Source organism: Chelon labrosus, assembly GCF_963514085.1.
Source record: "Chelon labrosus genome assembly, chromosome: 18".
Taxonomy (NCBI): domain Eukaryota; kingdom Metazoa; phylum Chordata; class Actinopteri; order Mugiliformes; family Mugilidae; genus Chelon; species Chelon labrosus.
The window spans coordinates 549,442-572,351 of NC_140351.1; the positions used below are offsets into that span (position 1 = coordinate 549,442).

The 22,910-nt window shown below is 41.1% G+C and overlaps 2 protein-coding genes across 5 annotated transcripts in view; both read right to left on the reverse strand.

Moving 5' to 3' along the window:
• The window catches only part of LOC311503228 (NACHT, LRR and PYD domains-containing protein 12-like), a 112,852-nt gene extending 96,112 nt beyond the window's left edge, over positions 1 to 16,740 (reverse strand). Inside the window, exon 1 of the mRNA XM_084565832.1 lies at positions 15,870 to 16,740. Coding sequence (XP_084421958.1) covers positions 15,870 to 15,973 — 104 coding nt within the window. The 5' untranslated portion in view covers positions 15,974 to 16,740. The remainder of the gene's footprint in view (positions 1 to 15,869) is intronic.
• Positions 4,730 to 22,910, reverse strand: part of LOC311503225 (uncharacterized protein) — a 300,665-nt gene continuing 282,484 nt past the window's right edge. Inside the window, exons 32-35 of one of the 4 annotated variants that reach the window (XM_084565823.1) lie at positions 10,875 to 11,048; positions 8,696 to 8,869; positions 5,941 to 6,114; positions 4,730 to 5,482 (exon numbers count right to left, since the gene is read on the reverse strand). In XM_084565823.1, coding sequence (XP_084421949.1) covers positions 5,470 to 5,482; positions 5,941 to 6,114; positions 8,696 to 8,869; positions 10,875 to 11,048 — 535 coding nt within the window. In that variant the 3' untranslated portion in view covers positions 4,730 to 5,469. The remainder of the gene's footprint in view (positions 5,483 to 5,940; positions 6,115 to 8,695; positions 8,870 to 10,874; positions 11,049 to 22,910) is intronic. The other 3 variants (XM_084565826.1, XM_084565827.1, XM_084565825.1) reach the window with 3 other exon arrangements.

The following is a 22,910-nucleotide window of genomic DNA, read 5'->3' on the forward strand; positions in this document are numbered from 1 at the left end:
TCTAAACCATAATGCTCCATCATCAGCATACAAGGATTTCCCAATTTTCTGGTCAACATTTGAGAATATATCATTAATCATGATGTTGAACAATAATGGGCTGCATACGCTACCTTGTGGAGTTCCATTCTCAACTGAGTATTCCTCAGAGACTTCTGCACCTACCCTTACCTGTATTTTCCTATCAAACAGAAAATCCAAAATCCAATTGTATACTTTTCCACTAATTCCCAGTCATTGTAATTTGATTAATAAACCTTCTTTCCAAAGCATATCATATGCTTTCTCAACATCAAAAAATACAGCTATTACCACCTCCCTATTTGTCTGTGCTTTCCTAATATCAGATTCTAAACATAATAATGAATCCATAGTGCTTCGGCCCTTACGAAACCCACTCTGAAATGGAGAAAAAAGGTCATTGCTCTCTAAATAATGGGTCATTCTCACTGTAATTATTCTTTCCATTATTTTACACAACTGCGATGTTAAAGCAATCGGTCTATAACTAGTCGGGTCAGATGGGTTTTTCCCTGGTTTTAAGATAGGAACTATAATTGCATGTTTCCACACTGCTGGAAGATGACCAATTTCCCAAATTTTATTTAAAAATGTTAGTACTATTTCTAGTGTCCCATCTGTCATTTTAGCTATCATTTTGTAACATACCATGTCTTTTCCTGGAGTAGTTTGTTTTGCATTAAGGACTGCTTTTTTCAACTCAAACATATTTAAAGGTACGTCTAATGGATTTCCTGAATGTCCTTTCTTCTCTAAAACATCTGGGAACCTTTCTAACACTTTCCTTCTGTTCACTTGTGCTTCCTTACTGAGATTCTCAGAACTATGCACTTTCCTAAATGTTTGAGCTAACACTTCCGCCTTTTCTAAATTAGTAACTGCCACTTTATCACCACTATTTAATACAGGTAATTCATAATTCCTTCTAACTCCTCCCATCCTCCTTATCATACCCCATATATCAGATAACTTCACTTCCCTTCCTATACTATTGCAGTATTCCCTCCAAAAGTTGCGTTTTTGTGTCTTAATGGTCTTTCTAACTACTGCCTGCTTTCTTTTATACTCTATTAAAGCATCCTGAGAATGATATTTCTTAACATATCTAAAAGCTTTATTTCTTGCTTTAACTGCTTTACTGCACTCATCATTCCACCATGGTACATTTTTACATTTCCTATTTCCTTTACTTTTAGGTATTGTTTCCTCAGCTGACAATATTATTTCATTTACCAATGCCTTATTAAACTCATTTATTTCCAATTCTTTAATCTTCTTAAGTTTAAGACATTTTACTGCACAAATGATCTGAAAATTTTCCCAATTCGCATTCTCTAATTTCCACCTTGGAATATTTTTAATCCTTTCTTGACACACTCCTGATCCAACTTTAATTAGAATAGGGAAATGATCACTACCTATTGTAGTTTCCTTATCTACACTCCATGTACTAATACCTGCTATTGCACTGGACACAAAAGTTAAATCTAGTACTGATTCAGTATTATTTATACTGTTAAACCTAGTTCCCTCACCATTGTTAAGACATACCAAACACTTATCATCAATATATTCTTCTAACACTGAACCATTTGCATCTGTGCTGTTGCTTCCCCATAATGTATTGTGTGCATTAAAATCCCCACACCATATTACTTCATTATGTGGTGAACCCACAACATTTTCCATAATACTTTCCTCTATTTTTCCACACGGATTATAATAATTTATTACATCTATAGAACCTTTGCTAGTCCATATCCTAATCGTAATTGACTCATTCTTATCATTTACAAGTATAATTTTATAACTTAAACCATTTTGTATGAAAGTTACTAATCCTCCCCCTCTACTATTCCCTCTATCTCTTCTAACTGCTGAATATCCCTTAATGATAAAATCTAACTCTGGTTTCAACCATGTCTCTTGTACACATATTATATTAGGTTTTTCTTGGCCATTTGCTATCAAACTTCTAGCATTCCATTGTAGTATACCTACATTTACCATCACTAATCCATACCAGAGCTGTGCTGGGTAGACTGTGTGTCTGTACTCAAGTTATCCCTAACTGTTTCCCAAACCATTCCTTTTATCCCCAAGTATTTCTCAGCTGCTCTCACAATGATTTTAATCCTTTCTGTACGACTCGTTGTCTGTGCTGAACAATTTATAGTTTCTACCATAAAAATTACAAAATCATGTTTGCTTACAACTAAATTGTCTTTCTGTTTCTTTTCATCCTCTTCATCTATTATATCATGTCCATTGCCCTCATTATGCTTTGGTATTACTTTCACTCTGGGGACCAGCTTTACTGCTTCAGAGTAGCTAATGCCTTCTGTTGTCTTAATTCTTTGTACCTCTTTAGCTCTTTTGCTAAATTCACAGCCCTGATAAGCTGCACTGTGCTCCCCTCCGCAATTGCAGCAGTGGTTTCGATCTTTGTCACATTCATCATAATCATGGTCTCCTCCACACTTACTACACCTCTTCTTACCTTTACACACAGCCGCTATATGCCCAAACCGTTGACATTTATAACAACGAAGTGGTGGAGGAATATACAATCTCACCACATAGCTCATAAAGCCAACAAAAACCTTGTCTGGTAAGGTGTCCCCCTCAAACACAAGCATGGCAGATAAACTGTCGCAAATGTCTCCATACCTCTTAGTTTTAAGACGTTTCGCTTCACATACTTTAAAGTGCTTAATGTTTGCTATTATTGCGTCTGTCTTTACATTTACCGGAATACCGGTAATGACTCCTTTGATTAATTTGTTATCATTAGCCTTTGAACATTGCACGTGCTTGTCATGAATTTTACTTATCTTAATTGCTTTCCTAAGTTGTTCTTCGCTTTTACAAAAGACCAGTAGTTGTCCACTTCTTAGTATTTTTGCACTCCTTACCTCTCCAATTTCTTTACTTAAACCTTTTGTGATCTGTATCGGATTCCAATCTCTGAACGAAGCACCTTCTTGCCCCAGCTTAACAAACACCTTATATTTTTCACCATCATCCTTTAAAGGGTTTAAAGAAGCATTTTCACCACAACCAGATGTATTGTTTTCTTTCATTTTCTTTTTACTTAGGTTAGTATTCCACCCCTCGATACTCTCGCTTTCTTCCAACTCTCCAGTACTTTCCAGCTCTCCTGTCTCACTTCCTACTCCTTCACTCCCTTCCTCCATTTCCTGACCATTCACAGCCCAGCTGTTGCCAACCGCCTGATTCGGATTCAGTTTCTTCCGTTTGCGCTGTCGACCACCACCTGCCATCACTCGCCGTCCTCTCCACCGGAAACCGCAATTCCACTTCCTTCCTTTCGCAAACACAACGCCCCAGTCAGCGACCTTCACGGACCTTCGCGGGGTTTAACCATTGACTGTATGGGTTTAACGTGACTCCACGAGTTCCACCAATCAGATGCATCACTGTGGGATTGTGGGATTGTTCAGGATTGTGGGTAATGAAGTACTTATCCAAGACATCGCGAATAAAAGGCATTTATCTCAAAACAAGGTTAGTGCCCAATGAACTTTTGGTGTCTACATGAGCATATACAATCGCTAAGTACAGCCGTAGCTGGTTTTAAGTCAACCATGTGCAGTTAAGTTTTTATGGCTTATATCCGAACTGTCAATGGAGAAATTGCATTGGATTCTTACTTCCGGCATCGGCTGTGGGCGGGACTGTGATGCTCTATGTAACTAATAAAGTAACTTGTAATCTAACTTAGTTACTTTTAAAATCAAGTAATCTGTAAAGTAACTAAGTTACTTTTTGAAGCAGTAATCAGTAATCAGATTACTCTTCAAAGTAACTGTGGCAACACTGTGTATCAGTCACACACAGCCTCACGTTGTCATTGTACCCCTGTTTGTGGAAAAAATGGTACAGATGTGGACCCTTGATCATTTTGGAACTTAAATGTACCCTTTTGACCCAAAAAGGGTACATTTAAGTTCCATGAGGAACAACTTGGAACTTGTGAGGGTACGTCCTCAGCAGATGTACCTTAGAGAACAAAAATGAACCTCAGTCGTACCCTTTTTTCTGACAGTGTAGGGACGGTGATGACAGTAGTTGTACTAAATGCTTGTGAAACTGCTTCAGAGATTTTTATTAAAACCAGATCATTTCAGCTGAGTCAGGCTTTAGTCTGCTCCTCTTCTATGTATGTATACAGGGATGGAAATCAATGTATAGTGTGTGAATGCCTATGTGAGGATGCAAGTTCATCTAATGTTCTACTAATTTAATTCAGTTCAGCATTAACCAATCACCAGTGAGTCTAGAGGGAGAGTGGGCGGGGCATCAATAACATGGATCCACTCTCAGACAGAACTGATCTGACTCTGGATCAGAAGTCACCAGATGGCGCCGCATGTAGCCCTGGGACACTAGCATCAGTTTGACCAATGAGAGGAAGTGGAGACGTGTGCTCCATGTTTTCTACAGTCTATGGATTCAAGCCCTAACTGGGACTACTGCCACCGTCATAGTTCAGCCATGAACCGTGCATCAGCTGCAGTACAACCTCATCTTGTTTGGATCTACAGTGAAGCTGCTTCTTCATGCTGGAACTTGTCCTAGTGTTTCACGTCTTGTCCCAACAATCAAACTTCACTTCATCCCAAGCAGCTGGGCGGCGCCACAACATCATTAGAGGAGGATTTGGTTTGAATGGAAGGACGTCAGGAAACAGTTAGTTATTTATTCTTTGTTCATTTACAAATCATTTACAGTTTAAAAAGAACAAGAGGCAAACATAAGAATATAATGTGCAGAGCAGGAAGAGGCTTAGACCCAAGGGGGGTTACTGGAAGCTTCCAGCTTCATCATCTACGGTGGCCTGGAGGTGCCAACCAACATTACAACATGTCAAACACTTTTACAGCTGGAGACACATTTACATTTTAGAAAACATTTCTACATATCATAAAACACAATGACATCACCATAAGACATTTACAAGTCCTGAACCAGATTTACAAGCATCAACCATCAACCAGGAAGAGAATGGACCAACTCTGGGCTTGAACAGGAAGTGATGACGGGAGCAGCCAATAGGAGCTGTTGTCATCATTGTTGTCATGTGGTTGTCATGGTGACACTTGTCCACTGCCATCATTGAGTCTATCAGCACCTGGTCTGCTGCAGCCTCTGCTGAGGACAAGAGCAGACTCTCTGCAGAGAAGGTGATTGGCTGCAGTCTGACGTCTCTAGACCAGCTGGACGCTTCCAGGACTCTGAAGCAGCTAAGATTGTGTCTGATCCCTCTCACCCTGGACACAGACTATTTAACAGACGGCTGAGATCCATCCAGTCCGGGACCACTCACATGGTCAACAGTTGTATGAACAAACATACTTGACAATAAAGTCTTTTCTGATTCAGACACAGCTCATCCTCTCACCTCACACACCGTCCTGTTCACTGTTAACTCCTCCACCTGTAGAGAGGAGGAGAAAGAAGAGAGGAGGTGATGACTCTGCTCATGGTTACTAAATGTAATGCTGGTTCTGTGATGTGCAGGCTTCAGTCAGACTGATCTCAGAGCTGTGATCAGTTGTTGATCAGATCTGATGAATGACCACCACTGTCTCTATACATCTTGGAAGGCTGTCAGCTGGAATCCAGCTTTATTTGCTGGACACATCAACACAACAACAACAGTCGTCTTCACATCAACTCAAACACATGATCACAACAAGCTTCTGGCTCATCTGATTGGCTGACTGTTGTCTCTCTCTCTGTCTTTCTGTCCAATCCTGAAGCCTGTCTCCATTCTCCTCTCACAGCTTCACTGAGAAGCTGCAGGTTTACAGGAAACACTGGATCTTTGATACTAACTGTGTTTAGGACAATACTGATGAAAGCAGCATGGACTGACTGGAACCCTCTACTCACCTCAGAGTCTCCAGTTTATAGTCTGGACTCTTCACAAGATCAAGAAGCTGCTTCACTCCTGAATCCTTCAGGTTGTTGAGTCTCAGGTCCAGATGTTTCAGATGGGAGGGGTTGGACTTCAGAGCTGAGACCAGAGAATCACAGCTGATCTCTGACAAACTGCAGCTCTTCAGTCTGAATAAAGAATAAAAGATGTAGATTAAATGATGAATAATTCAATCAGATGTGTTCAGGTTTTAAATGTGCAGCTCAACATTACTGCAGCGTTTCCCAAACTTTTTTGGCTGCCCCCCCCCCCCTCCCCTTCTATGTCCCAACCAGGTTGACACCCCCCCAATCCCCCACACCTTTAAAAACACAACCATCTTTTTTATAGCCATATTAAAGGCAGCATGTTTAATCTGCTCAAATGACCAGAACACACATAGAACAAAATAATCAGCATCACAACAATGAGCTCTCACATTTGAATTAAAGTCAAACACTAACATTTTCAATAGAATGGAACAAATTTAGCACAAGCTTCCACTTTAAAGAGCAAAGAGGATGATGACAGGCTCAGGATCAGAGGCAGAAAGCAGATCAGTTGGAGGAAATGTTAGAAGATTTTCAGACGCCTTCAACTAAAACTGCAGCAACTTTAAATGGATCCATCCAGGTATCCATCAATATTGATACCAACCACCTTTCTAGTATAAGACTCTAAGCTTTAGTGTTTGTCCCTTAGAACTGAGGTGAACTCATGCACTTATGTTGTGATGATGAATCTTCTGTTCTCCTCGTACGAGCCTAAATAAACTCCTTCAGCATAAGACATACAGGACTCTGGTACGTCTTCTTCTTCATCGGCATCACCACAAATTCCTCCCTAACATGGAGCATCTGAAATCAGCCTGACCTAGACCTAGACAAGGAGATTACAGAGGGGCAATGGCAGACAAATTCACAATTCTTCAATATGTGTGAGACATGGCCTCCTGCAGTTTAAGATAGTACATCGTTTACATTGGACCAAACAAAAACTACATAAACTATTCCTCTAAATTGAACCCTCATGTGATAGATGCGGGCTTGAACCGGCATCAATTGGCCAGATGTTCTGGAGTTGCCCAAGGATATCGAACTACTGGAATAATATTTTTCAGACTTTGTCAAAGATTTTACACAGACCAATAAAGGCAGAGCCTCTTGTGGCAACTCTAGGAATTACTAACTTGACTATAGTTAAAACCAGCGCTGAGCATAATAATATATCTTTTGTCAGTCTACTGGCACGTAGATTAATATTACTCAGCTGGAAACAAAAAATGGCTCCAACTCACGCAAACCTTATGGCAGATGTTATGAAATACTTGGAGCTAGAAAAAATAAAATGTTCATTGAAAAAGCAGGAAGGGAAATTCTACAGTATCTGGCAACCATTTATAGATCATTTTCACCGTAACACGGCTGGCAAGGTTTAGAAGGGCGCTTCGACCTTCGTTTTAGAGCATCCAAATTGAGGCGGTATAGTGGCGAGGTGGTTAGCACTGATGCCTCACAGCAAGAATCCACATGCAAACTGTGTGTAGTCTGCATGTTCTCCCTGTGTCTGCGTGGGTTCTCTCCAGGTTCTCCAGCTTCCTCCCACTGTCCAAAGACATGCTGGTTAGGTTCATTGGTGATTCTAAATTGTCCGTAGGTGTGAGTGTCTCTCTGTGTTAGCCCTGAGATAGACTGGAGACCTGTCCAGGGTGGACCCCTGCCTCTTGCTCCAGCAGACCCCCGTGACCCTTAACAGGACTAAACGGGTATAGAAGAAGATGAGATGATGCATCCAAATTGATTGATTCTACTATTTTTTAATTTTGACTAATTAATTAATTAGTCTTTAAGATGTTGTTTTATTATATTTTGGTTGTTTAGAGGTGTGACCATAATTTTTGGAAGGATGTATAATTACAAATGAAACTGAATTATTACTATTAGTATTATTTATTTATTTTATTTTATTATTACTATCTCTTTATTTTATTTATTTTTTTATTCTTTTTAATTATTTTTTAATCTACCCCTTGTCCTGTGTATTAGTAAGAGTGTACGTATGTGTGGTTTATGTATGACTGTCAGTAGTGTTTAAAATGTCAGAACATTAAGAGAGAGTTCAAAAAAAAGAAAACGCAGAGCTACAGAAACGGAGAGAGGAGGAGCAAATCCCCCGCCCCCTGGCCCCGACAGACCCCCGAAAAGAAGAGAAGAACTAAAGGAGACAAATGTTGTCTTAGTTTTGTACTAGATTTTAACTGATTAATAATCCAAAAGGCAAATCACAAAAACACTTAAAGGTCATGAAAATTCATTCAGATTTAGATTGATTCAGATTGATGATGCATCCACCTTAATTATTAAAGAGTATCGGTATCAGCGATACTGGCCCTGGATTTACTTGGTATCAGATCGATACCAAATCTAGCGCTATCACACACCACTAATATACAGTGTGTAGAAGAAGATAACTTCTTCTACACCATTACATGTTTCATCTGGTGCCCCCCCTAGAGGCAGCTCCCCTGCATTACTGTGTCCTAACAGCCTTTAAGCTTCATTGACTTTAACAACTAACAGTGGACATTTTCTACAGTTTCTGATACAAACACTCGTCTTGAACTAAAGGACATTTACAGATTTATGGAGGAAAGTTCTGGATGAACATGAATTAGATTCAGTTGGTGATTAAACATATCAGATCTACAACAGTAACAGACAGTGAACTTACTCTAGTTTCTCCAGTCTACAGTCTGGACTCTCCAGAAAACCACACAGCTGCTTCACTCTTGAATCCTTCAGACTGTTGAAGCTCAGGTCCAGATGTTTCAGATGGGAGGGGTTGGACTTCAGAGCTGAGACCAGAGAATCACAGCTGATCTCTGACAAACTGCACCACCTCAATCTGAATAAAGAATAAAAGATGTAGATTAAATGATGAATAATTCAATCAGATGTGTTCAGGTTTTAAATGTGCAGCTCAACATTACTGCAGCGTTTCCCAAACTTTTTTGGCTGTGCCCCCCCTTCTATGTCCCAACCAGGTTGACACCCCCCCAATCCCCCACACCTTTAAAAACACAACCATCTTTTTTATAGCCATATTGAAGGCAGCATGTTTAATCTGCTCAAATGACCAGAACACACATAGAACAAAATAATCAGCATCACAACAATGAGCTCTCACATTTGAATTAAAGTCAAACACTAACATTTTCAATAGAATGGAACAAATTTAGCACAAGCTTCCACTTTAAAGAGCAAAGAGGATGATGACAGGCTCAGGATCAGAGGCAGAAAGCAGATCAGTTGGAGGAAATGTTAGAAGATTTTCAGACGCCTTCAACTAAAATTGCAGCAACTTTAAATGAGCGTGGAGCTAACACAACCCGTCATCATAGCACAGCGGTTATGGAAATAAAATGACAACGCCAGTCATTTGAATGAAACTGTAATAAAGTTCCACACGAGCCACAACATCAATAACAAAGAGCATAGGCTCAGGAAGAGATAAAACAAGAGGATCCATCTGAGGATGTTAAAGAGCAGAGCAGGTGGCTCAGCTTGGTGTGCATACACAGTAGTGGTGGGTGGATCCATCCAGGTATCCATCAATATTGATAGCAACGTTGCTATCAATATTGATGGATACCAATGTAATGAGATGGATCCTTCAGTTTCAGTTTCTCTCTTGTTTCATTAAAGAGGCTGTAACCTGACTGTGTTTGTCTAAATGCTGCTGCTGTCCCAGAGCAGAGCAGGCTCACTCTGCTCCTCCTCCTCCTCTCCTGTGTTTGTTGCACCGTCACGTGACTCAGCGGCGCCAGGTAACCAAGCTCCGCCCACCACTACCTGCCAGGCCCGGCCAGCAGCAGAGCATTACACACAGCACAGAGACGGAGCAGGAGAATGGCAGAGAGGAAGAGGAGCGACAGCAAGTTGGACTATTTGGAAAAAGGCTGGAAGATACAGTGGTAACACAACAAACTTGTAAAAGCAGATGAAAAATCATGGACAAGAAAACGCAGAGCTACAGAAACGGAGAGAGGAGGAGAAAAATCCCCCGGCCCCTGGCCCCGACAGACCCCCGAAAAGAAGAGAAGAACTAAAGGAGACAAATGTTGTCTTAGTTTTGTATTGTACTTCCTAAACATACATGCTACTTGACCAAAATCATTTGTTTGACATTTTTATAATATTTGTTGTGGACTGATCATTTTGTACACTTTGTTTATTTAAGAGAAAAATCCAGAAAGAAGTTCAATGAAGGGAGAGATTTACTTTATAATTGTATTGTAGTTTCTGAACACTCTGTCTGAAAAAGAATTTCTTTTCATTTGTTCTCAAGTGATAATTTTGTTTCTGAACAAAAACTTTTATTGTGATAATAAAGTATTTTCTACTTACTTTTCATTTTTCATTAACTTTGTACTAGATTTTAACTGATTAATAATCCAAAAGGCAAATCACAAAAACACTTGAAGGTCATGAAAATTCTTTCATATTTAGATTGATTCAGATTGATGATGCATCCACCTTAATTATTAAAAAGGTATCAGCGATACTGGCCCTGGATTTACTTGGTATCAGATCAATATCAAATCTAGCGGTATCACACACCACTAATATACAGTGTGTAGAAGAAGATAACTTCTACTACACCATTACATGTTTCATCTGGTGCCCCCCCTAGAGGCAGCTCCCCTGCATTACTGTGTCCTAACAGCCTTTAAGCTTCATTGACTTTAACAACTAACAGTGGACATTTTCTACAGTTTCTGATACAAACACTCGTCTTGAACTAAAGGACATTTACAGATTTATGGAGGAAAGTTCTGGATGAACATGAATTAGATTCAGTTGGTGATTAAACATATCAGATCTATAACAGTAACAGACAGTGAACTTACTTCAGAGTCTCCAGTCTACAGCCTGGACTCTCCAGAAAACCACACAGCTGCTTCACTCCTGGATCCTCCAGGTTGTTGTTACTCAGGTCCAGATGTTTCAGATGGGAGGGGTTGGACTTCAGAGCTGAGACCAGAGAATCACAGCTGATCTCTGACAAACTGCAGCTCCTCAATCTGAATAAAGAACAAAAGTGATCTCCAATGAAATGTATGATGTGTTTCATCCTGACTCAGAGCAGCAGCCTTCTATCAGTCTGACTCAACAACATCAGTAACAGTCTGTGACTGTGTATTTAGTTTTTATGATCAGCAGAGAAGAGAATGGACTGTTGCACCAAAGCAGCATATTTACCAGGACTTGTTGTTTTAAGATTGGAGGCCAGTTATAGTTTGGGGAGTTTCAGTGATGTGTGAAATGTTCTGAGTAATAGTTCATGATATATGATTGTAATAAATAAGAAGACTGAGTCAATGTTCTTCAACTGTTTAGAAAAACAGAACATTTGAGAAAAAGAAACTTCTTCAGATTTGTGCTCATTGAAATACTGAACATTTATCAACTAAAGAACATTTGACACATCAGCCAATGACTTGAACTGAATAAATAAAGAAAACCTACAACAGCTCCAGTCAGTGAACTGACCTCAGAGTCTCCAGTCTACAGTTTGGACTCTCCAGTCCAGCAGACAGATGCTTCACTCCTGAATCCTCCAGGTCATTATGACTCATGTCCAGCTCTGTCAGATAGGAAGGGTTGGACTTCAGAGCTGAGGCCACAACTTCACAGTGAGTCTCTGAGAGTCCATATCCAGTAAATCTGTGTTCAGAAAACATATAAATCTGTTATAAAATCAGATCATTTACATTCTAGATCCAGATTTAATGAGTATGAAACAGAGTGAGGTGATCATCTGATGAACATCTGATTGATTCTGTTAATTATCAGGACCAGGGGTCGCGTTAACCGAATATTTTCCGTCATTGACCGTTTTTTTTAAATATGACGGAAAAATCTGAAGGCCGTCCGTCATTTTGACAGATTGCAATTCACACCCCTGACCACTTGGTGGCGAGTGACCTTATTAATTGGCTCTTCTCTCGTCGAAGTTTGCGTTCCAAACATCGCGGAACTTTTGTTGGTGCACGATTTCCTGGTACACCGATTATACTGATGCACACGTCAGAGCTCTGCTAACTGCTAACCATAGACCAGGGATTCCCAAAGTGTGGTGCGCCCACCCCTCGGGGTGTGTGAACTGCCTCTAGGGGGTGGGCGATCCTATCCTATCCTCTTTGTTATTTATGTTGTGGGTCGTGTGTAACGTTATTACAATTTAATTCAAATTACTGGCGTTCTAATTTTATTTCCATAACCGCTGTGTTATGATGACGCGGTTGTGTTAGCTCCACGGTCTTTGCTGTAATTTTTGTTTAATGCGACTGAAAATGTTATCCGTATTTCCTCATATTTCCTTCCTTCTGCCTCTGAGCCTCAGTCTGAGCCATGTCATCATCCCCTTTGCTCTTTTTTTTTTTTTGGTTACCATTTAAAGTAAATAGGTAGCCTACTGTTCTGAAAACTTAAAGTTATTATTATCATTTTAAAAAATTAAAGTGACGGGTAAAAATAGATTATGACGGAATTTTTATGACCTTGTCAGTCAAAATGACCGACAACGAAAAATCCTCTGATCAGGACTCACCGAGCCTTTCTGCAGTTCCTCACAGCTGGGATCAGTCTCTGTCGTCCCTCCTCTGATGTGTTGTACTTCTCCAGGTCCAACTCATCCAGAACCTCCTCTGACATCTGCAGCATGTAGGCCAGAGCTGAGCAGTGGATCTCAGAGAGTTTTTCTGATCTGTTCTCTGACTTCAGGAACTCTTGGATCTCCTGATGAACTGAGAGGTCGTTCATCTCCATCAGACAGTGGAAGATGTTGATGCTTCTGTCAGGAGAGATTTCATCAGTGTTCATCTTCTTCAGCTTGTTGATGGCTCTCTGGATGATTTCTGGACTGTTCTCTGTCTGACCCAGCAGACCTCCTAAGAGTCTCTGGTTGGACTCCAGAGAGAGGCCATGAAGGAAGCGAACTAACAGGTCCAGGTGACCATTTATACTGCGCAGGGATTTCTCCATGGCTCCATACAGGAAGTCATCCACATAGTTGGTATACCACCGGTCTATCCCCAGGAAGTCCTTCACCACCTCTGTCTTCTTGTTGGTGTAACAGTGGATCATGTAGACTGCAGCCAGAAACTCCTGAACGCTCAGATGAACAAAGCAGTAGACTGATTTCTGGAAGATCACACTCTCTCTTTTGAAGATCTCTGTACAAACTCCCGAGTACACTGAGGCCTCTGTCACATCAAGACCACAGAGCTCCAGGTCTTCTTGGTAGAACATGATGTTTCCTTTCTGCAGATGTTCTAACGCCAGCCTCCCCAGCTTCAGAAGAACTTCCCTGTCAGCCCCCGTCAGCTCCTGTGGACTCGTCTCATGTCCCTCATGGTACTTGTTCTTCTTCCTCTTTGTCTGAACCATCACAAAGTGTGAGTACATGTCAGTCAGGGTCTTGGGCAGCTCTCCTCTCTGCTCTGTAGTCAACATGTGCTCCAGAACTGTAGCAGTGATCCAGCAGAAGACTGGGACTCCACACAGGATGTGGAGGCTCCTGGATGCCTTGATGTGGGAGATGATTCTGCTGGACAGCTCTTCATCACTGAACCTCCTCCTGAAGTACTCCTCCTTCTGGGCGTCAGTGAAGCCTCGTACTTCTGTTAGCCTGTCAACACATGTAGGAGGGATCTGATTGGCTGCTGCAGGTCGGGAAGTGATCCAGACCAGAGCCGAGGGAAGCAGTTTCCCCTTGATGAGGTTTGTCAGCAGCACGTTGACTGATGCCTTCTGTGTGACATCAGACACAACCTCACTGTTGTTGAAGTCCAATGAAAGTCTGCTTTCATCCAGGCCGTCAAAGATGAACAAAAGTTTACAGACAGCCAGCTCCTCTGCTGTGACCTTCTGTAATGTTGGATGGAAAACATGGAGCAGCCTGAGAAGACTGTACTGCTCATCTTTGATCAAGTTCAGCTCCCTGAACGAAAGCACAATCACCACACTGACATCTTGGTTTTCCAAACCCTCGGCCCAGTCCAGAGTGAACTTCTGCACTGAGAAGGTTTTTCCAACACCAGCGACGCCGTTGGTCAGAACCACTCTGATGTGTCTCTGTTGGTCAGGTAAGGCTTTAAAGATGTGGTGGCACTTGATTGGAGTGTCATGGAGGGCCTTCATCTTGGAAGCTGTCTCAAGCTGCTTCACCTCATGTTGGGTATTAACCTCTTCACTCTGTCCCTCTGTGATGTAGAGCTCAGTGTAGATCCTGTTGAGGAGGGTTCCACTTCCTATTACATCACTTCCTTCAGTCACACGTTCACATCTCCTCCTCAGACTGATCTTATGTTCATCTAAAACCTCCTGCAGACCAACATCAGCTGGAAAGAAGAACAAACGTGAGACAGAAAGAAAACAGTCATCTCTGTTTGAAGCCACAAAGAACAGAAAACTGACTTTAAATGTTTTGTAAAGAGTTTTTTCTTCTCATAATAACTCATTTTTAGAGGAACCATTAGAAATGCTCTTTGTTCTATCAGCCTCTGAGGGGGCGTGTCAGTGTTTGATTGACAGCAGAGGCAGCTCGTCTGCAGCTCTTCATCTAACAGCTCACTGTGGTTGTTCCTTCCTCTCTGTAATATTTAAGACTGATCCACTGATAAAATGATGAGCAATATGTTCATCTCTTGTTTTTAACTGCACTAACAACAAAATACTGCTAATCAGGTGACAAACATTTCCTCTGGCTGTTTCACAATAAAAGCCTCTTAGTGGCTGGTCACAACAGGAACAGATTAATTTATATCAGCAGTAATTAACAAAGCTCAGTTATGAGTAAAATAAGGCTGGTATGTGAAGTGCAGGGAAAGAAAAGAGAATAAATAAAACTGTAGGAAACTAAGAAATGATTTTATCAAGAGTCCATCAGCAGACAGATGTACAGTCTTACTTGTTCTGGATCTGTTTCCACGCTGGGGACAGGAGGAGTCTCCTGATGAAGCAGACTGGTCCCAGTATGAGGTGATGCACTGTCTGCAGAACCAGTGTCCACAGCTGCTAGAGACTGGATCCTTCAGGACGTCCTGACACAAAGCACAGCAGGACAGCTGCTCCTCCACAGAAACAGGACTCCTCTTCCTCTCTCTGTCAACACATTTCTTCATCACTAAAATCATTTGCAGATTGTCAACATTTGACATCACTGTCCAGAAGCTCAGACGCTCACAGAGAACAGGAACAGTTTGAATTGACTTCCTTTGATTTCAACTCTCCTGCTTTCATCAACACCAATCAACTGCTTTTCCTATCTGGCTGTCTTATTAAACACTGAGTCATCTACCTGCCGTTTGCTGTTAATACAAACTCAACACTTCCTGCAGAGACTTCACAGTAAAAGCCTTCCATCAAAGAGAGCTGATTATGTCCTTCACTGTTTTATCTTGAGTTAGTTCAGTCTGAACTGAGCTTAGAAGAGTCTAAGAAGTGTTACTGATAGTGAACTGGACTGATAGGGAGTATTGATCAGATAAAGATCACATTCTAACTATACTGGCTAGTTGCTACACACTGACTATGGGAGGAGGAGAAAACTGCAGTTCAATCCATCCACTAGTAGCCCAGCTGAACATCTTTACACACTTCAACATTAGGACAAATATATCTGAATATTGATGAGTGGACATTCTGAAATGGAGGTTCTCAGGTGTTTTACTACAGAAATACCATCAGTACTTCCTGGTTCTAAAACCCAGACTAGGATCTTACCTACCTGCACTAAAACATCTGCATCATGACTAGAAATCTTTCAGCAGAACATTTCTGCTTCATCCTAAAATCATCATCTTCCATCAGGTCAGTTTACAGTAGAAACAGTCTCTTACTTTGTGTCTGAGGGTCCAGGTTCTTCTCTGAAGTCTGGAGGTTGATCTTTGGAGTCATAACTCTTCATAGACAGACAGCTGACTCTGTCCTCCTCTTCCTCCATCTTCTGGACTTCAGTCAGTCTGAGAGGTAAACCAGAAACACTCAGTGAGTTTACATCAACTTCAGTTACAGTCCTCCAGGTTGATCAGAGACTGATGGGAACTGTAGTTTTATTAAAGTTAAAATAAATACTTGTTTATGTTAGAATATGGTCAGAAAACCACAGGAACGTGTTTAAGCTTTAAAAAGTAAAAATGAACTCTGACAGACTTTTAGAACAGAGTTAGCTTAAAAAGCTGCGTCAGTAGCCGTTAGCTTAGCATAAAAATACTCGATAATTTAGCTTCAAACTGAAGGAAGAGAAGAGTAAAATGATTCTATAATGTTTATTAATCATTCAGTTCAGTGAAACTTTAACAAAGCAACAGAAAAGTCCAACAATCTAAAGAAGGAAAACCGTTAGCATTAGCATTAGCATCAACGGTCCCTCTGCAGTCTTCAAAGTGACAGTTGATGCTAATGCTACATTTGTCTGCTAACAACGCAGTTAGCTAACTTATTTAAAAGATGAACTCAAAACACTTAGAAACAGGAGAAATCATTAAAGTCATTCAGCTCTAACACAATAATTTAATTTAACACAAACACAGAGAATTATCGTTTCTGTTCCATCTTCCGTTACTGTCATTAACGGTTATCACATCCGGATACGATCCTTTCAAAATAAACTTCACAGGAAATAATAAATACACTTCACAGGAAATACAAAATAAAAGCAGTAGAAGGAAATACACGGAAGAACACAAACACGTGTTCAGTAATAATATAATATAAATAGTCCAGTCTGTCCTGACCACGTCCATCATGGTCTGGTTTGGATCCACCACCAGACATGACAGGGACAGACTGCAGAGAACAGTCAGGTCTGCAGAGAGGACCATTGGTACCGACCTTCCCTCCATCCAGGACCTGTACCAGTCCAGGACCAGGAAGTGGGCCAGTAACATCACCACAGACCCCTCACACCCTGGTCACAACCTGTTTAGACTCCTCCCCTCAGGCCGGCGTTACAGAGCACTGTACGCCAAGACCACCCGTTACAAAGACAGTTTCTTCCCCCGGGCTGTCGCTCTGATGAACTCTGAGCAGTCACAGAGTGTGAGACCATCCACATGAACAATGTCTGCAACTCCTCCGAGCGTCACGTGAGTAAGCGTATTGCGTCATTTCCTGCTTCTGCACCGTGTGGTATTGCTGTTTACAGAGTGTTAGCGTCGCTCAAATTCCAAAAAACGTTCTGTTTATTGCGGGGAATTCTTACGTATCTTCAACCACCTGTCCTCTATAGCTACTTTTTGAACCACACACTCTCTCTTCTAATCAACTTTGTCTGCTAACGTTAGCGAATTAACCATGGCTTCTCCCTCTGCTTCCTCTTCTCTCTCCTGCATCTCGTGCCACATGTTTAGTTACTCCTCTGCCTCCTTTAGTGGTAATGGTATGTGTAACAAATGTAGTTTATTCGTAGCACTGGAGGCGAGGCTTTCCGAATTGGAAGCACGGTTCCGCACCATTGAAAAACAACCAGCAGCTAGCCAGGGCCCTGTAGCCGGTGCGGACCGACCAAGAGTAGCTCCTGTTAGCATAGCTCCTGTTAGCATAGCTCCTGTTAGCATAGCTCCAGTTAGCTGTCCCCCGACAGCTCCCGAGCAGCCGGGAAACCAGGGCGGCTGGGTGACGGTTCGAAGGAAGCATAGTCCCACAAGGCCCGTGGAGCACCACCAACCCCTTCACGTCTCCAACCGATTTTCTCCACTCAGCGACACACCCGCTGAGAAACCAACTCTGGTGATTGGCGACTCTATTTTGCGGAACGTGAAGATAGAGAAACCAGCGACCATAGTTAGATGCATTCCAGGGGCCAGAGCGGGCGACACTAAATCTTACCTCAAACTGCTGGCTAAGGCTAAGGTTAAATACAGTAAAATTGTTATTCACGTCGGCAGTAACGACACCCGGTTACGTCAATCGGAGGTCACAAAACTTAATGTGGAATCGGTGTGTAAGTTTGCTAAAACTATGTCGGACTCCGTAGTTTTCTCTGGTCCCCTGCCCAACCTGACCAATGATGACATGTTTAGTCGCACGTCGTCATTCCATCGCTGGTTATCTAGGTGGTGTCCAGAAAACAACGTGGCCTTCATTGACAATTGGCACACTTTCTGGGGAAAGCCTGGTCTGATTAGGCGAGATGGCATCCACCCAACTTTAGCGGGTGCTGCTCTCATCTCTAGGAATATGGCCGATTTTATTAACCTCCCGAAACCATGACAACCCAGAGTTCAGACCAGGAGGAGGAGTTGTAGTCTTACACACTTCTCTGCCGCTTCTCTAGGACTGTCTCACACCCTAAACTCTATCAACTCTATAGATGTTCTGTCTGCTCCCAGATTATTTAAACCAATAAATAACAAAAGAGGAGTTTCTCATAGGAACCTGATACAAATCAGTACAAGTTCATTGGTAGAACAGAAGAATAGGAAAATTAAATGTGGTCTTTTAAATGTCAGATCTCTCTCATCTAAATGTCTTTTAGTGAATGATCTGATAACTGATCATCAGATTGATCTATTTAGTTTGACTGAAACGTGGCTGCAGGATGATGAATATGTTAGTTTAAATGAGTCTACTCCACCCAGTCATAGTAATTATCATATTCCTAGAAGCACAGGTAGAGGAGGAGGAGGGGCAGCAATCTTCCACTCTGATTTATCTATTAATCCTAGACCTAAGGAGAGCTTTAATTCATTTGAAAGTCTTACTCTTAGTCTTCCCCATCCAGAACAGAAAATACAAAAACCAATTCTTTTTGTTGTGGTGTATCGCCCACCTGCTCCTTATTCTGAGTTTTTAGCTGAATTCTCTGAGTTTTTATGTGATTTAGTTCTTAGAACAGATCAAGTCATTATAGTAGGTGACTTTAACATCCATGTTGATGTTGTCAGTGACAGCCTTAGCTACTCATTTACATCATTATTAGATTCAATTGGCTTTTCTCAGAACGTAAACGGATCAACTCACAGTTTTAATCACACCTTAGATCTTGTCCTAACATATGGCATAGAAACTGAAGGTTTAATAGTATTTACTCATAACCCTCTTTTGTCTGATCATTTCCTCATAACCTTTGAATTTGCAATAATGGATTACACAGGAACTGAAAAGACATTTCATTACAGTAGATGTTTGTCTGACAATGCTGTAACTAGATATAAAGAATTAATTCCTTCTTTATTTACCTCAGTGCCATGTACCAATGTTGTGGACGACAGCAACCACAATTTAACCCCTGCACTAATAGATTATTTTGTCGATGGCACTGCAGCATCGCTTAGTTCAACTTTAAACTTAGTTGCTCCTCTGAAAAAGAAGGTCATGAATGGGAGGAGGCTAGCTCCATGGTATAATTCACAGTTGCGCTGTTTAAAACAGGCAGCCCGAAAGCTAGAAAGAATTTGGCATTCCACTAATTCTGAAGAAGCTCGCATAGCCTGGAAAGATAGTTTAACAACTTATAAAAAAGCTCTCAGTAGTATTAGAACAGCATATTATTCATCATTAATAGAAGAAAACAAGAACAAGCCCAGATTTCTTTTCAGCACTGTAGCCAGGCTGACAAAGAGCCACAGCTCTGTTGAGCCATCTATTCCTTTAGCCCTCAGTAGTAATGACTTCATGAGCTTCTTTACTAATAAAATTGTTGGCATTAGAGAAAACATTCAAGGCATCCTTCCAACAGCTGTTAAAGATGCAAGTACAGCGACATTAGAAACTTTTGTAAGACCTTATCAATATCTGGAATCCTTCTCCCCAGTAGATCTTCTTGAGCTCTCTTCAACAATTAACGCATCTAAACCATCAACCTGTCTTCTAGATCCAATCCCAACTAAATTGCTCAAAGAAGTTTTTCCATTAATTAACACCTCCATATTGAACCAGATAAATTTATCTTTATTAACAGGATATGTGCCTCAGTCTTTTAAGATTGCTGTAATTAAGCCCTTACTCAAGAAAGCCACTCTAGATCCAGATGTTTTAGCCAACTATAGACCAATCTCCAACCTTCCTTTTATTTCCAAAATTCTAGAAAAAGTTGTTGCTAATCAGTTGTGTGACCACTTAAACAAGAATGGTCTGTTTGAAGAGTTTCAGTCAGGTTTTAGAGTTCATCATAGTACAGAAACAGCTTTGGTTAAAGTTACCAATGATCTCCTCATGGCTTCAGACAGTGGACTTGTCTCTATACTTGTTCTGCTAGATCTTAGTGCTGCATTTGACACTATTGATCATAATATTTTACTACAGAGACTTGAAAGTGAGGTCAAGATTAAAGGAACTGCATTAGACTGGTTTGAATCCTATCTGTCTGACAGATTCCAGTTTGTTCATGTCAATAATGATTCCTCTACTTATACAAAAGTAAGTTATGGAGTTCCTCAGGGTTCTGTGCTAGGACCAATACTCTTCACGTTATACATGTTGCCATTAGGCAAGATTATTAGAAAACATGGCATAAACTTTCATTGCTATGCAGACGACACCCAGCTATATTTATCCATGAAATCAGATGAAACTAATCAGTTGGTTAAACTCCAAGCATGCCTTAAAGACATAAAGGCTTGGATGACCTGTAATTTCCTACTCTTAAACTCAGACAAAACAGAAGTTATTGTATTTGGTCCTAAGCATCTCAGAGATTCATTATCTAATCACATGGTGTCTTTGGATGGCATTACCTTGGCCTCCAGTACTACTGTGAAAAACCTTGGTGTTATATTTGATGAGGATATGTCCTTTAAATGTCACATAAAGCAAGTGACCAGGACTGCCTTCTTTCACCTGCGTAATATCGTCAAAATTAGGAACATCCTGTCTCAGAGTGATGCTGAAAAACTAGTTCATGCATTTGTGTCGTCCAGACTGGATTACTGTAATTCATTACTGTCTGGCTCCAAATAGCTCTTTAAAAAGCCTCCAGTTGATTCAAAATGCTGCAGCAAGAGCATTGACAGGAATTAGCAAGAGAGATCATATTACTCCAGTTTTAGCTTCTCTTCACTGGCTCCCTTTAAAGTCTAGAATAGAATTTAAAATCCTCCTCCTTACATACAAGGCCCTTAAAGGCCTAGCTCCATCGTATCTTAAAGACCTTATTGTACCATATCATCCCAGCAGATCACTTCGGTCTGAAAGTGCAGGCCTACTTGTGGTTCCTAGAATTTCAAAAAGTAGAATGGGAGGTAGAGCTTTCAGCTATCAGGCTCCTCTCCTGTGGAACCAGCTCCCAGTTTGGGTTCAGGTGGCAGACACTCTCTCTATTTTTAAGGTCAGGCTTAAGACTTTCCTTTTTGATCAAGCTTATAGTTAGGGCTGGACTAAACCATCCCTTAGTTATGCTGCTATAGGCCTAGGCTGCTGGGGGACGATGCACCAAACACATGTCCTCCTTCTTTCTTCTCTCTCCTCTCTCGCATCCTCCACTTTCGTTTCTCTGGCACAGAGCTCTTGCCCTCTAATTTCCTATCTACTACTAGTCATACAATTCTGTGCTATTACTATGTAGAATGTTTACTGCTGTGTGTGTCCCACCCCCCTTCCCACCCCCCTTCCCCCCTCTTCCCCCCTCTTCTTGTGAGTATCTCTGGCCTGGAGTTGTGCGTTTCCTGTGGAGCTCTATACTACATCTGTTGTCGTGGTCTCATCAGCCTGCCCAGTCTTCATGGAATCCTGCAGTTATCCACTCCTACCTGAATGAACAATTCTCCAACCTGCCTATGATTCCTCTTCCATTTTCAAACTGTCATGTAACATCATCAGTTTGTATCATAAGATTCCACATGTACACTTTAGTCAGATATGTGTATCTATGACAGATGGATGTTTATCTTGCTGTTCTCTTCTCTCTTTCTTCTGTCTGTACCCGGCTGGCCTTAGGCAGATGGGTCCCTCCATATGAGCTGGGTTCTGCTCGAGGTTTCTTCCTGTTAAAAGGGAGTTTTTCCTTGCCACCGTTGCCTTCAGGCTTGCTCTGGGGGTTTCAGGCCGGGTTTTTGTAAAGCGTCTTGAGACGATTTGTATTGTTATTGACGCTATATAAATAAAATTGAATTGAATTGAATTGAACAATGAACAATAACTCTACATTAACTGGATTTACTCAGTGAACAAACCTCTGGATAGTTGAATATATCTGCTCTTATCCTTTATCTCTATTTTTACTTTTTGTATTTTATTTTATTTTATGTGTACAGTTTGATATTTATTTTTTACACTTATTTAAGTTCTGTGTGTTTCTGTAGAAGAGAGCAAAAGTTACCGGAGTCAAATTCCCTGTATGAACACACACACATGGACATTAAAGCTGATTCTGATTCTATCAGAGTCAGTCTGACTGAGAACAGGAAGTAAAACACAAACTACGCAGTTTAATAAAAGCAGCAGAACTACAACTGATTAATCACTAGTTTGTTTCAATGGTTGAATCAAACTGTTAAATTCTGACTCTTCTTCCCTCTACAGTCCACATGAAGAAGAAGAAGAAGAAGAAGAAGAAGAAGAAGAAGAAGAAGATTAACTCTCACCTCCCTTCAACCTTCAGTTTTCCTCCTTCTAGTCTGAATCAAAATGGAGTCTGAACAAACTGTAGTTTCGTTTCTGCTCCGTTTACCGGAAGTCATGTGGTGTGTGTGTGTGTGTGTGTGTGTGTGTGTGTGCGCACGCGCACGCGCACTGGTGCAGCTCTCTTTGTGAGGACCAGTTTGTGTTTTCTACCATCAGAGTGAGGACATTTTGGCCGGTCCTGTCTTCTCGTCCTCCTCTAATGGAGTCAGTCTGAGATGAATCAGGACCAACAAGTCTTTAAAGAGACACACTCCAAGAAAACTACACACACACATTTCTTATTCTTCATTTAAGACGATGTAAGAAGGAAAGAAGGA